This window comes from Carassius auratus, chromosome 38 (assembly GCF_003368295.1).
Source record: "Carassius auratus strain Wakin chromosome 38, ASM336829v1, whole genome shotgun sequence".
Classification (NCBI taxonomy): domain Eukaryota; kingdom Metazoa; phylum Chordata; class Actinopteri; order Cypriniformes; family Cyprinidae; genus Carassius; species Carassius auratus.
Window position 1 is genome coordinate 24387142 of NC_039280.1, and position 16303 is coordinate 24403444.

At 36.3% G+C, this 16303-nt stretch overlaps 1 protein-coding gene across 1 annotated transcript; it reads left to right on the forward strand.

The window, feature by feature from the left end:
- Window positions 1–4082: 4082 nt before the first annotated feature.
- LOC113057459 (fibulin-5-like) lies at window positions 4083–16226 on the forward strand. Its single transcript, XM_026224892.1, has 11 exons — window positions 4083–4615; window positions 5451–5505; window positions 5748–5796; window positions 5889–6209; window positions 11822–11944; window positions 13098–13214; window positions 13325–13441; window positions 13600–13722; window positions 14236–14362; window positions 14474–14669; window positions 15307–16226. The coding sequence occupies exons 1-11, from the start codon at window positions 4572–4574 to the stop codon at window positions 15466–15468; spliced, it is 1434 nt and encodes a 477-aa protein (XP_026080677.1). The 5' UTR covers window positions 4083–4571; the 3' UTR covers window positions 15469–16226.
- Window positions 16227–16303: the final 77 nt, after the last annotated feature.

Here is a 16303-nt window from a genome sequence, read left to right on the forward strand (position 1 = left end):
AGACTGTCTGATGCTGTCTGGCATCCACTACACAAATGGATTTATTAAACCTTTTCCACTTCTGCAAAAACGCTACACAGATAGTCTTTCAGAATCCTCCCATTTTAAAGGAATTGTTGGCCGCATGGTATAGCAGGCACAAAAGCAGTTAATCAAGAAGTGACACGTGATCTTGGATTTAGACTGCTGCTCATGCTCCCATGCTATGTTATATATTTGTACATCAATCATATTTTTCACTGTTTATGCAGTGGGCATAAGAAAAAATGTATCTGCAATATTCAGACCTTTTTAAGGTAGAAAGAAACATTATGTATATATAGTTTGGAAAACATGCAGACAAAGGAAAATGAAACTGCAAATTAAGTGTAAAAATGTTTTTAAAATTGTTTAATGAACAAATAATAAACCTATGTTATAATAAACATTAGTTTATTAACACAGGACTCCTAATTCAGTGGGTTTCTGCCAAATATTAAAAAATGCCATATGAAGGCCTAATATGAAGAATTGTTTTTTGTTGGTTTTATATTTCTTTTCTTTTTTTTTTTGAGAAAATGGCCTTAGTAATTATCTTTTTGGTTACTATATCTTTCATAAAAGTTGGGTGCACTTAAATATTTAGATTAGGATACATTTATACATTTTAGGGTATATATTTTGCGCTGATGTTTATTTAAAGTTGGTCAATCTTTTTTTAAATTTGAAAGACTGCTCATGAAAGTGGTAGTCAACAACAGTGTTTCTCTTTTCTGCTGAATAAACTATTCTATGTATATTTGCATTTTCACTTTTATTTATTTAGAGCATTTTTTGTATGAAGTTATTACAGTTCACTTTTGTTTTTATTTAGAAATAGGGCTCTTAATGATAACTATGCAAAGGAACTCCTGCTGCTCGGTAATTAATAAGTAAATCTAATCCTTAAATTGTGCAGTACTTTTCCATATACAAGACTTATATAAGGAAACATTGCATTTGTTGATCTTTTGCATCTGTGTTTCTTTTTTCCCCTGCAGACTGTATAATCACAAAGCTGTAATTTAAAAGTGCTTATGGAGGCAGTGGTCTAGAGCATTATCAGACCAGATTAACCTCAAAAGGGAATGTCCGTCTTTCCCAATATGTCTCTAGGGAAAACCCTGTCTGGAATTCCAATTGTAGTGTAACCATGTCTAATCTGGTGTATAGATTCTTGAAACATTTAACCAGTTTAAATTAGGGCTGTGCGATACTGAAAAAAAATGCTATATACGATAACTCAAATAATGAGATATGTGATACGATAATGCTCGTGATACTCATAATGTCATATGCTCAGATGAAACGGTTTTACTCCGCTGTTGCTGAGTCAGTTCTGTGAACTTCTAGAACCATCTTGTCATACATGTATATATGTATGTATATATGTATATATATATATATATATACATATATATATATATATATATATATATATATATATATACAAATACACACAGTGTTGTGAAATTACTCTATTAACTAGTTACTAATTATGTCTTCAACAGTATAATTAGATTACTGTACTAATTACTCAAACAAATTGCATTACATAATTTTGCGCGCACACACACACACACACACACACACAAAACTCTTTGCAATACTATTGCATTAATAATTACTTTCTAAAGCCCTATCATCCTCGACCAGTTGGACAATAGGAGGATTGTATTTCTTTTAAATAAATAAATTTGCGTACTTGAACTAACCAAAATATTTGAAGGGAGATAGTTACATTTAAAACCATAACATGAGAGATTCCATTTGGATGTAAACTATTGTTTTATATAGAATTGAGCTGTTTATACACTGTAATTAAATTACTTAAAAATGAAAAGTAATCCCCTAGTTTACTTTTTCAAGGGGAAAGTAATTAAATTACAGCAATTAATTACTTAGTAATGCATTATACCCAAAACTGTATATGTGTGTGTGTGTGTGCATGCATACAGTGGCATACAAAAGTTTAGGAACCCCTTGCAGAATCTGTGAAAATGTGAATAACTTTCACAAAAGAAGTAATTTTTTATTTAGTAGTACTGTGTAAGATATTTTACATAAAAGATGTTTACATATAGTCCATAAGACAAAAACAAAATGCTGAAATTATTAAAATAACCTCATTGAAATGTTTGGCAACCCTTGGTTCTTAATGTGGTTTCCTGGATGACCCATGACTGTTTTTTTTTTTTTTTTTTTGCTTTGTGATGGTTGTTCATGAGTTCCTTGTTTGTTCTGAAAATTTCAGCTGAGCTTTGTTCTTCAGAAAAATCCTGCAGGTCCTGCAGATTCTTCAATTTTCCAGCATCTTTTGCATATTCGAACCCTTTCCAGCAGTGGCTGTATGATTTTTAGATCCATCTTATCACAATGAGGACAATTGAAGGACTCAAACACAACTATTAAAAAAAGGTTCAAATATTAACATGAAAAGTAACATGGAAGTATCTAGATATTTCAACAAAATAAGAAAAATTCGGACATCATCCTGTTCAGAGGTTTTCACCCATGGCTCTTAATCCATTGTTTCCTTCTGGAGCATCAGTGCATGTTTGAACCTTTTTAATAGTTTTGTTTGAGTCTCTCAATTGTCACGGCACATTTGAATCCCAGCAAGTATCTGTGATGCTTTAAAGCAAATGCATTGCGAAACACTTTGAGGGTGTTGGATATAGTGAATGTAAGCAGGTGTCAGATTTTAATGCGAACTCTCCTCACACAGCACTCACAAAGCCAGACAAAATAACCCTGCCCTCACCAGGGAACACCTGCTTTAGCCTCCCACATTCCTCGCAGCCGTTTTTCCTGCTGTTAAATTGTGTACATTTGAACTATCATAACTCTGCTGTCTGTTTTATCAGCGTCAGATCAAGTCTAAACCTCTTTTATATCTCAAGAGCTCAATCCAAATGGGCTTTTGCCTAGAGGGTGTGTTAATCTGGCAGACTTTGATCACCTCGAACCAGAAAATGTTCGTATTTAAGAGTCTAATGAATGTCTGAGCAATTATTTTTTAAAAAAATCTGTAATGTATCACTGATGCGTTTAATGGCTCACTGAACTTGTAACTGATGCAACTCTCCAAAAAGTTGCTCTTTTGCCATACTGTAGTAAGCCTGGTGACTGAGTTTACACAGCTGCCACTGAATGGTTGAGTTTTTTTAAGAGAGCAGCAGAGAGGGAGTGTGGCAGTGTGCTACCCAGTGATGTGACCACTGACTCCATCTTCTAGCCTAATCCATGCCAAAATTCTCTGATAAACTGTTTCGGTCTCCCAGCACAGTCTTCCCTGCTGAATTCAGTCCACATCTGGACTGCTATGCTGCCAAACCTATTCTAAACTCAATTAATCAATAGACAAAAGCAAAAGCAAAGCTAGTTGACATAAAAGGATACAATCAAAACAAATTCTGCCTGTGTATGTGCAGTCTAAGTGTGTGGGCAGAGTGTGTCAACAGCACAAAGGTTAGGTACAAGGCTATTTTAGCGAATTTACACTAATACCTAATACCAATACCTAATTAGATGCAGGCCAGGGTGACGCTTACCGTGGTCATGTCCAATCAGTGGGCAGAAATCAACTTTTTAAAATACATTTATATGGGCCCTTGATCATTTTTGACAAGAAATCTATTAAGGTTTCAAGTTTTTAGGTTAATAGAAGAATAGCTAAATTAAGGTTTTAAAAAATGTTTAAGGTTTCAAATATTGTGACAAATTGTCATTTATAGTGTCACACTGAGCCATTGGCTCTGGTGTCACTAACAGTTTAATGTTAATTTAATTTCATCATAAATACTTTTTGTTAACTAAACTATTTACAAATATACCTAGAATATACACTAGAGTTTATTTTATGTAAATACATGTTCTGTCTGTCTTTTACACACCTAGTCGGAATTGTATGTCCTTAAAGTAACTTTATTTTATTTTATTTTATTGTGATGATGTTTAAAGGGGTCTGTCTGACGTGGAACCTCCACACAAGTAGTCTCCTCTATAAATTTAAGCAGGCTGGTGAGCCTCACGATTTAATGATGCGTCATTTGATAGATTCTTTGCTCGGTTTTCCTCACTGCCTTCTTCCTTCTCCTCGTTTGGGTCTGTGGCAGCTCCCTGCGCGCGCTTTCGTTCCAAAGGGGGCTGTCTGTGTTTGATGGGATCCAGCTGTTGGCCAAGTGCTCTGGGGGCCCGTTTATTTGCATTGCTAAACAATCCGTGGAGTGGGCCGAGTACGAAGAAATACAGCAAGTTTTCTATTTTTTATATAGTAAGACCCATCTCTTACTATTGGTCAATGTTCTCACACGTTCCTGCCATCGGTCGACAGGGCGGCCGCATCGGGTGACCAAAGCCAAGTGTCTCGACATTCAAGTGAACGCGCGTACGCGGAGGGAGCGCTTTGGGCACTTCGTTTTGCGCTTTGGGTCCTGCGAGCCTCTTGAAGGTAGTAAAACCACAAAGATCAAATCGTTTCTTACTGCGAGTGGTTTACGGGTCGGCGGTGTGACGTTCTTTCCAAGGCAACCACAAGGATCCACATAAACATGTTATTTGAACTACGTGGCTTGAGTTGGTCAACCAACAAAAGGTGAGTTTAATGACTTGCTACTAAGTAATCATATACCTTTCAACTGACTAGGCTATTGATTAGATACTAGTTCTTATTTCAGTAGTGACTAATATCTATTCAATTAGTCAATAGTACTTACTCATTTGCTGTTAGCTACCATTTCAGTAGTGAAAAGTAATTATTCCATTGTGACCAGTGAAAAGTTGCTAACTGCCATTGATTCGATTCCTATTCTTGCTTGTCATATTCTTATCTAATAGCTTGCCATATGTACCAAACAGTCTGAATGATTCATTCACACTAACGTCCAATAAATAGCTGTCTTCAATTTCTATAGAACAAATACTAATACTAATGGATAGCTACTATAGTGAAACTGGAAAGGATAGTAGCAACAATTGAAATACCTAAGCAGTTAATAGCAGACCACAGATCCCCAATATAGATTTGTGTTAAGACATTTCTATTTTGTTACAACAATGTAATAGTTACTTGTCACTATTGGGATAGCAACTATATGATTATTATGTAAATGAATTGATACTAGTCACTATTGGAATAAGTATTTTATTTACTTACCTAAAAAAAAGCAAACAAAACAAAACAAGAAGACCCTACTAGTGACATATTTAACAGATGTTACAGATGTTAACACATATTATAGATTTTTAAAGATTAAATGTTATCATTGTCATGGTGCTTCAAAAGAATATGTAAATCATGAAAATAAGTTTGTAAAAACTTATCGAGGAGTGTTTGTTCATATGTTTTTTTCCAATGAATGAAGCTTAAATATTTTTGTGTTTTTTATTTTCACAATGATTTACAAAGGTATTTTGTTTTTTATTTATAGAACATTGTCCTTTTTAATATGTATCATATGCTGCATTCACTGTGGGAGAAGTCAGGTAAGTGAATTTCGTTTTGAGTCATTCAAGCTTGGCGCTGTTGCTCACTGTATGTCATAATAAGAGTGCCTTACTTGTATTTTTATTTTTTTTATTTTCCAGTTCTGTTGTACATCTTTAACATAAACATTAACATTGACATACGATAGCAACATCAAGCTACTTCAACATAACTACTTAAAGAACTCCATAAACTGCTGTTTATCTGTTGGATTGACTGTAAAATGCCTGTTTCTCTCCAGACTTGCACAGATGGATTTACTTATGACCGCCGTGCCAGACAGTGTATCGGTTAGTGACACTTCTGCCATGTTATTAAAGTGTTCATTGAAACTTGTGTTTCATATACAGCTGTTTATGCCACCTCTAACATATGCTTTCAGACATTGATGAGTGCCGGACACTGTCAGACCCATGTCGGGGTGACATGCAGTGTATAAATCAGAACGGCGGATACCTGTGCATCCCCCGCGGACTCTACTCTCAACCCTATGCCCGAAACAGTCCACGTTCCAATCCTGAGCCTTCCTATCCCGAGGAGTCCTATCCTGACAGATCATTGGGATATTCAGAACCATTCATTCCTAACGTTCCTCCTGCTGGAGCAGGTACTGGTCCAGGCTCTGGTCCAAGCTACCCAATAGTGAGCCGGACCACTCCCTGCATCCTTGGATATACACTTGGTGCCGATGGCACTTGTGTTGGTAAGTTCGCTTCATGTTCCTATACATTCCTCTATCCTCTATCTCAGACTTATTGATACTGTTAGTTAAAGTTGGCATTTAAAAGGTTGCAAGTTCAAACCAAAATATTTCATACACATTGATACACAAATAACAAAACAGATAATTACATTTTAAACGTGATTATGCCTTGTCATAGTGCTTTAAAGTTAAGTGCACAAGAAGAACTTCATGCATATATAAAGCCATTTTTGATAATAAATAACTTAAGCTAAGAATAGGACTCTTTGAGACATGGTCGATATTAACTCTGGGTCACATCAGGTTGTGGTCGTATGTTTACTTCATTTTCTGCAATGCTCCATGGGTCTTCTCGCTCTGAAATGAGGCAAAGACCCAGGTCTGTGCTGGACTGTAATTTAGTAATGGCTGTGGTGGGCTGAGTGGCATCTTAAAGACTTCAGCAGAATGAATCTCGTAATTTGGACTGGATCAGTCATTAGTGTGGAACCACAAAATACTGTGGAACCTCAGAACAAACTACATCTTGTGAAGAGGCAGGAAGACACACAGGAACTGGCTTTTAGCCCTGCTTACTGGGATCCAACTTTACAATTCAACGAGACTGTTTTAGAGTGTCTTATTCACCGTCCTAAATTATCAGTTTGCAACTGTCTCTATGTGGTCTGCTTCTGTTGAAGCTGTTGAGCTGGTTGTGGTGTCTGTGATATCTTCTGGGATTTATTGCTGTCATCTAGATAGGTGTTATACATTGTTCTGTCTGAGTCTTTACGCATGTCAGTGCGGTGACCTATTTCACGTGCCATATGATAAATGGTAGAGCAAATGACTGCTTGCTGTATTTTTCGATATTGTCTGCAGATTTGTCTCGAATTGGTGCCAGCCTTTGCAGTTAATGCATTCTCCAGTCTTTTCTTGCTTCTCTGCAGAATCACTAAATGATAGATTTGTTACCTTTTAAGCCCCAAGACAGTCTTGTTATAAAAAAGATCCACGCACAGATATGCTCATGAATGTGCTTATGCGGAAATGCACATGTCCTGACCTGGGAGAAACTTGGACTGAGTAATGGAGATGAATGTTATGTGCTGTGTTCAATTCTGGACACAGATAACGGTCTTATAGAGCCACTGAGACATTCAGTAAAACAGCATTTCATAAAGACAAACCATTGTGATTTCAGCATCTCGTGCCAAACATGAAGTCAGTGGTTGTTGAATGAGACCTGTCACTGAGCAATTTGTGTTCTTTGTATGGTGAGTTTGTTATTTATGTTAAGGGAAGGGACACTGTTATGAAACAGAATTCGTACAGGAAGTATGTAGTTACACTATTCCATCATTCATCTTAATGTTAGCATGTGTGTTTGTGAAAGCCAGGGAATGCCCTCTTCTTGCCAGTGGCGCTAAGACTTGAAGGACTAAAACAGTCAACCCAGTCAGCGCCTGAAATTTGCCATCATAAATCCCATCAATCCTGTGTTTAGCCTCAGTAAAGCTCATAGGCACTTCTAAAATCCATGCAAACCTCTGAAAGACATTTCAGGAGAAACTTGAGAAAAGGAGATCTAAGGCTCACTTGTGATTCAGGAATGTGGATGCTTTGCATAAAATTCAAGAGCTTAAATGATCTTTTTCTGAGTGGGAACTTGAAAAATATCCAAACTTGTTTGATTTGTCAAGTTGAAGCTTGCCTACTCAGGCTGAAGGACTGTAACTGGTGTCTGTCAGCAAATATGGAGTGGCTCTAGTACCGCAGACTAATTAATGTGCTCTAGCTTAGTGGGACGTCTGGAAATTGAGGTATGATGTCAGTATTATTTCTGAGTCATTGAACTTCATATGTAATGCTATTTTATAAATATACACTAGCATTCATAAGTTTGGGGTTGGTAAGGTTTTTTATGTTTTTGAAAAGAAGTCTCTCATGCTTTTATATGATTAACATACAGTAAAAACAGTGATATTATGAAATCATAATTTTCTGTATTCTTGTTGTTTTAATGTTGTAATTTATTCCTGTGGTGGCAAAGCTGAATTCTTAACAGGTGTTGCTCTAAAAACAGTTAGTATAGTTTAGTATAGTATAGTATAGTTTTTTTTCAGAATTGTATAATGAATGCATTCATTTGAAATATAAACCTTTATATAAAAAAAAGAATTTTAAATATATTTGTTTTAACTTTTGAGAAATTAAATTAATTCTCACTTAAAAGATATATTAATTTCTTGATTTATTTTTTTTTTTTTTTTTGTATCAACAATGCATCTTATATTTTCTGTGTAAAGTCAGTGTAGGATGGTGTAGATCAAGCTGAAAGAGTTGAGCAGCTCCTAAGAGTTGCAGGAGATATTTCAGATTCTTCAGATAAGGAAAATGTCACCATCTTATTGTACTTTTCGCTATTGTATTGTTTTACTGTATTTCACTAACAAATAAGACTCTCCTTGTGGCTGCACTAGACATTCCACACTAAACATAGTTGCTACCATGGCTTTCTGTACACCTCACATTAGTTTAATGATTCCAGCTAATTCAAGTGTTGCTTGGCCGGCCTGCTTGAACTATTGCAGTGGTGGACTGTAAATGCCTTTGATATAACTAAAACAATCAGTGTGTGGCTCTGGAATGAAGATTTGCATATAGAAGCAAGAGTTTTGAGTTGGTGCCAGATTCCTGGGTCCTGGATTGACCTCAACCTGTTTGTTCCTATTAATCATCTACACATTTTCCATGCCTGTAAAGTTTTTTTTTTTTTTTGATTGATGACTTGTTTTGCTTAAATAAGACAAGCATGTTGTTTGAGCATGAATTATAATTCCCGTCACTCATATATAAATTCCTCGTCCTCTTGCATTTTTGTTAGTTGATTTTGCTTTCAGCTGGCAATTAGAACATTCTTTACCATGTGTAAATCCATTTCACAGAATTGCAGATTTTCTAAATGTGAGTTGAGTCTTTAGATTTCGTCTGGGCTTACTTTAGGGATGGGCATTCGATTAAATTTTCTTAGTCGATCGTCGGGAGAATTAACGATCGACTATCGATTAATCATTAATATTTTTATAATATAATTAATTATTTAATTTTTATAATAAAAAAATGCAATGAATACAAAAATACAGCGTGTTTTTCCTCGGTGAGACCTTTATTAAAAGATCAACTTGTGGCAGACAGTTAAACTACGTTCAGGCAAACCGAACATATATCCGCGTGCATATGCAGTGCTCTAAAGCAGCGGAACCTGCAGCTGCTAGCAGGCGTTCTTAACCCTTTCGAGTCGATTAACGCATATATGCGTTTTGAGTCTGAATAAAGTGCTTCATTCTTTTTTCTGAGGAAATCCATTTCTCAAATCATCAACCACATCACATCTTTTTGGGGTGAATTATGTCTTAGCCCTCTCATCGCGAAGCAAACAGTAAAATAAAATAAAAACGCTGCCTTTTCTTCTGTGTGGGCGTATTCAAGCCGCGCGCTTCAGTTTGAATCTGAATAGCGCGTTCAGCGCGGGGGCGTGGTCACATTAAATATAATGAAGGAAGATATGAAAAACAGACATTGCGTTGTTTTCATATGGATTACTTTATCTCAGAATATTTGTTTTTCGGGAGCACTTGTTTAGTTTAAAAGTAAACATCCCAGGCTTTCTATAGATCTCTCTCTCATGTCTCTTCGTTGAGTATTCACGGAGTTACGGTTCATTTTAATGAAATGTTTGTACATGACGATCAGCGGAGACAAAGACTGTAGACAGCGCACCTTGTTTGTTATCTTTATTTTATAAGTGCACAAAGGTTTTTTGTTATTATGTCTGTATCCAAAAAAACTAGACCCTTTACAGATTCGATTGATGTATTGCTCTTATCTGTACGATTAAAACTGAGAGTGTAATTTATCAGGGGTTATCAGGAGAAAATGACTCAAAACGCATATATGCGTTAATCGACTCGAAAGGGTTAAAGCCTCATGAAAATTTGCCGGAATGCATAGGTACATCATTTGAGTCGTGGCCGTGTTGTACTTAAACACGGCATCGCAATGTTTGCAGTTAACTAGTTCGCTTTTTAAATCAAAATGGTCCCACGCCACACTTCGCCGTGACATCTTCATGATTATTCTTTGAAATCAAAACGGAAGATCACAGATAACCGAGTAGGGTGTCAAATATTGCCCCATGGTGGTAAAATATTTAATTGCTGCCACACAGTGAAATTCATTTAATTGCTTGAAGACTCGCACTACGCAACGCAACCTGCATTAGATTAAAAAAATGCTTTAGATTAATCGATAACAAATTAACATGATCGAGGAAAATCTTAACGATCAATTATCGATCGTCGATTAATCATGCCCATCCCTAGCTTACTTTTAAGGGACTGAATATCTCTGATGTGAAGATTAGATTTAATGACCTCAGCAGCATCTGGTTTGTGGGCCTCCTGTTAAATTTAATGAATTGTACTGTAGTAAACTTGTTAAAAGTCTAGTAAAAGTCACGATTCTGACCACAGGAATTATATCACCCGTCAGCATTTTATATCATTGATCTCTCTTCCTCTTTTACATGCAGACACGTTTCCCTCTCTTTCATTTACACACCATGTATTTCCTCTAACCCTCATTTAAATCTTGTGCAAAATTTACTGCACAGTCTCTGGATCAGATCTGATCTCCAAAATGCTGGCATTCCCAGAATGCTCCAGATCCTTTCACCTTAGATCAGATATGCGTGATAGTACATAGCACATGTAATCCAGATGCTCTCCTTCACTCTCCGGGGCCCGGGTGGGCCTTATGTCTCATGTGAACACGTCTCTGCTATCAGACTGTAATGTAATGATTCCACCTCATAATAATGCTCTGTGATGTCTATAATAGTTAAACATCTGAGCTGCTAGCACAAAAGTTCAATTCCACCTTTGCGATTATACTGTACAGTCAGATGCTTTCATTGAAATGCCAAATGCAAGTGAATGGGTTATTTTAAAGTGCACAAGTAACTTATTTTAGAATTTCAGCTTGGCTTGCCAGAACCCATTGCATCACTCTACCCATATAGTAACAGTGGGACTGTTGGCAGCTTTAACTAAAATAAACAAATTATCTGGCTATCACATGGTCGCCCAAATCCATCACGCCCTCATCACTTGCATAGTAACATTTGCTTACTTTTAAAACATGTGACTTCATGGTCTGAGAAGCAAGGGTGCTTTTTCTGGTATTTTTGAAGCATATGATGCCCTCATAAGGAATTGTGCTGATTATGTGTGAGCGAGAGTGGAACAGAGAGATATGAACTCCAGTTTTGGATATGCGTTTTGTAAGATTAGCTATTTGTGTGAGATTTGATAGTAAGGTAAGATTTATGAGGTTGAGATGGGAGTTCGAGGTGTAACAGACCTTTTAAGCTTAAAGTAAAGAACATCTGTCCACAGAGGGCAAGCTCTCAGTGGGACAGATTAAGTATTCTGATAAAAATTAAAAATTAAACATTTAAGTGTTGTGAAGTTACACAAGAAGATGAATTGTTATGAATAAAGTTTCTAAAGCGGATAGTGGTGGGAAAAGCACAAGTGGGAGCTGACTGTGGCTATCTTTCATTTTTATAGATGTTGATGAATGTGAGGCAGAGTCACACCAGTGTAACCCGACTCAGGTGTGTATCAATACAGCCGGTGGATATACCTGCTCATGCACTGAGGGCTACTGGCTGGTGGGTGGACAGTGCCAAGGTAAGATTTACAGACATTATGAATGGATAGTTTGATGTTATATGCTTTATTTTATGGTGTCTTCATGTGACACAACATGTACACAGTAAATCCTTTAACAAACCAGTTTTCATTATGTTAAAGTGTACTTCTGTTCAAAACACTGAGGTAAGTAAGATTTTGTTTAAAGAACTAACATTTTTATTCAGCAAGGATGTATAAAACTCATCAAAAGTAACGGTAAGGTTACAAAAGATTTCTGTTTCAAATTAATGTTGCTCTTTTGCTCTTTTTTTCCCCTCACCGAATCCTAAAAAATGCATCATGATTTCGACAAAATTATTAAACAGCGCAACTGTTTTAAATATTGAATAATAAGAAATGTGACCCTGGACCACAAAACCAGTCTTAAGTCACTGGGGTATATTTTTAGCAATAGCCATAAAACATTGTATGGGTCAAAATTATCGATTTTTCTTTTATGCCAAAAATCATTAGGATGTTAAGTAAAGATCATATTCCATGAAGATATTTTGTAATTTTCCTACTGTAAATATATCAAAACTTAATTTTTGATTAGTAATATACATTGCTAAGAATTCATTTGGACAACTTCAAAGACAATTTTCTCAGTATTTCGCTTTTTTTGCACCCTCACATTCCAGATTTTCATAGTTGCATCTCGGCCAAATATCGTCCTATCCTAATAAGCCATACATCAATGGAAAGCTTATTTATTCAGCTTTTAGATTATGTATACATCTTAGTTTTGAAAAATTGAGGTCCAGGGTCACATATTAGAATGATTTCTGAAGGATCATGTGACACTGAAGGCTGGAGTTATTCACAGGAATAAATTACATTTCAAAGTACACTAAAATAGAACAATTTATTTTACATTTTCATATTTCACAATATTTTACTGTATATTTGATCAAGTAAATGCAGCCTTGGAGAATGTAAGAGACTTCTTGTAAAAACATTAAAATTCTTATAGACCCCAAACTTTTTTGAACAGTAGTGTAAAATGAAAGTTTGTTCTAAGGTTAAATTATATGACCATTCAAATTGTTACTTTGTTTGCAGTTCATACAATTAAATAATCTTAATTGACACCAATTTAGTTGTGACTACTGTTTGCGTATTTAGTGCTCTCTAACTCACCTTTCTTTAGACATTGATGAGTGTCGCTATGGTTACTGCCAGCAGCTGTGCGCTAATGTCCCTGGCTCATATTCCTGCTCCTGTAGCCCTGGATTCCTTCTTAATGCTGATAGCAGGACATGCCAAGGTGCACACATACACATACACAGGAACATCATTATTGTTTAGTTTGAGAGTTTACTGAAAATCTCTCATCTTGAATTATCTCCCATCTTCTTCCTCTTCCTGCCTCGCCAGATGTGGACGAGTGTGAGACAAACCCATGCTCTCACGGCTGCTTGAACACATACGGCTCATTCATGTGCACCTGTGATGAGGGCTTCGAGCTCGCCTCTGATGGGACCACCTGCAATGGTAATAAGGGGAGGAGAAGAGACGATAAGAATAGAGAGAGACAGGGGACCCAGAATAATTTAGAGCTTTTAGAGACAGGTTTAAGATGTGTGTTGCTTGATTTTGTATGTGTGACTGTGTGCACTGAAAGTGTGTGATGTATCACTACCCATCCTTAGATCTGGATGAGTGCAGCTTCTCAGACTTCCTTTGTCAGCACACGTGTGTGAACACACCAGGATCATTCTCCTGCATTTGTCCACCTGGATATTACGTGTATGAGGATGGAAGGAGCTGTGAAGGTATCGCTACATTTTTATTTTGTGTGCTTCTTTCAATTTGATTTTGTTGAATCATTTATAATTTTTTATGTTCGTAGGTTTCACATTTTTAAAATTAAACTACTAAAACAAAAATATGTTTTCCCATTTTTGTAGTTTTACAGAGAGACAAACCGTTTTGTGTTGTATATGATGCTAATAGTAAAGACTTGCATCATTTGCTTTCAGTAGCTATGCATAAAATGCATTATAAGTATATAGTAACATATATGTATGTATGTATAGAGAGAGGGATTAAAACAATACAATTAAGAAGGAAGTTTTATATAAAATAAAAATATATTTATGGCCATTTTCTCAGTTAATTTGCTTTTGGCATTAGCCATTTACAGAATTTTTATGGACACAAGAGTAGCTATTTCATATCTGCTGCACCATTTAGCTTGCTTGACGTTGTAGTTTTTGTTGCTGCTGTTAATGATCATGATGATATTGATAACCTGACTTCTGTCTGTTGTGTGTTTGAATTTCAAGACCACAATGAATGCGAGTCTGGTAACAACACCTGTACAGCAGCACAAGTGTGTTTCAATTTCCAGGGAGGTTACACATGTCTGGACCCTCTTAGATGTGATCCACCTTACATAGAACTCAGTGAGAAGTGAGTTCATGAATGTTGGCAAAAGAAAACCTGTTTGCTTTAGTCAGTCAATTGACTTTTTGTTGAACAATTGCAGCATGTTCTGAATATACTTCTCTCTTTCTCTCTCAGTCAATGCATGTGCTCTGCAGAGAATCCCGCTTGTCGGGAACGACCCTTCACTATTCTGTACAGGCATATGGATTTGTCCTCTGGCCGCAGTGTTCCTGCCGATATATTTCAAATGCAGGCCACCACACGTTACCCTGGAGCATTTTACATCTTTCAGATCAAGTCTGGCAACGAGGGGCGAGAGTTTTACATGCGGGTAAATGGGCTTCTGTTTGTATAACTGATGCCTGTTGTAGAACACTGACATTATTTATCAAAAGTTTGGGGTCAACCGTTTTTTTATTTTTTTATTTTTTTATTTTTTTTAAAGAAGTTAATACATTTATTCAGGATGCTTTCATTTGATCAAGAGTGATAGTAAAGTCATTTATTATGTTACAAAATATTTGAAGATACTGAACACTGAAGACTGAAGTAAAATTAAGCTTGCCATCACAAGAATAAATTACATTTTAAAATTTATTCAAATGGAAAACACTTTTTAGAATATTTTACAAGATTGCTGTATTTTAAAAAAAATAGCCATGGTGAGTAAAAGAGACTTCTTTCAAAAACGTTTAAAACATCTTACTGCATAATTTTTAATGTTAGTTTATATATAAATTTGACCACTAGAGGAAGCTGTAGGATTTCTGTGAGCCTGGTAAAATTACTCTGGAGCAAAACCACAAAACCTTTATAGGTCCTAGAAGTCCCTTAGCTAATCAAATATCATTTGAAATTGTTGAAAGAGTTTGTTTTCATATATTTTGTCCATGTGGGCAAGCAGTGTTTCAGCTCTGAATAGAAAGAGTGACAAATATGAAAACATTCTTTCTCTTGTTTTTCCACAGCAAACCAGTAATATCAGTGCAACTTTGGTTCTGGCCCGGCCTATTAAAGGACCGAAGACCATCATTCTAGATCTAGAGATGGTTACGGTTAACAACGTCATCAACTTCCGAGGCAGTTCAATCATCCGCCTCACAATATTTGTCTCTGAACATCCATTCTGAGGCTTTACAAATGAACCTCTGACCTCTCACCTCTTCATGGCCCCATACCTCTATCTTGGACTTCCTGTTACTGCACTACCCATCAGGCAGCTGCATTTCTTCATTTTGTTTGTTCTGTGGTTCCGGACTCTCATGTGGTCATCACCATCTCTGTCCACTCTTTAGTGGGCGGAGCTTGTGCTGATGTTTGATATTTCATAATGCAGGTTTTTCATTAGGCTGCCTGGCTGTCATTATCATCTGCAGTCACACGCATGTACCCCTACACAGAAGAATATTTATGTTGTGTTTCTTCTAGTTTGTTCTACTATTCCCCTTGTGCTTTTTCTTGCTAAAAAAAAAAAAACTTCAGATCCTTAAGTGTCTTGTTTTGTTGTTGTTTCTTTGCTTTTGTTGTTTTTTTGTAAAGCTGGATCTGTTTTTCTACTTTTAGTGGCACCTGTGTCACATTTTCTCAATGTGAATGTGAGTATTTGAGCGCCCCTTTCATTTGTTCTCGATCTTTGGTGACCCCAATCAGTGAGAGAGCTGCCAGGCTTGCACGTACTACAAAATCACATTTCTGAAAATGTTCTAAATATCTGACAGGAGTCTGCAGCGCACCTTCAGCACCCGTTTCCCAGGGAAGTCTAAAAAAGTCTTTATTTTGGCTCAGAATTTCTTATTGCATCTGTGCAGAATTTCCTCTGTGTAACTGTTTTTGTTTGACAGGTAAAGAGAGCCTGGTCAATCAATAAATACAAATTTGATGACCTGAACTTTTGTTGGTTTGTGTTTACTATTAGCAAATTTAGATTTATTCCTAAAAAGTTTTGGCATTTGATCAAAATTGGAC

Bases quoted from the DNA above. Each gene is read 5' to 3' on its own strand.
- LOC113057459 (XM_026224892.1), top strand. From the start codon at position 4,572: ATGTTATTTGAACTACGTGGCTTGAGTTGGTCAACCAACAAAAG. The intron at 13,442-13,599 runs GTAATAAGGGGA...ACCCATCCTTAG, and splicing joins TGATGGGACCACCTGCAATG to ATCTGGATGAGTGCAGCTTC. The intron at 14,670-15,306 runs GTAAATGGGCTT...GTTTTTCCACAG, and splicing joins GGCGAGAGTTTTACATGCGG to CAAACCAGTAATATCAGTGC.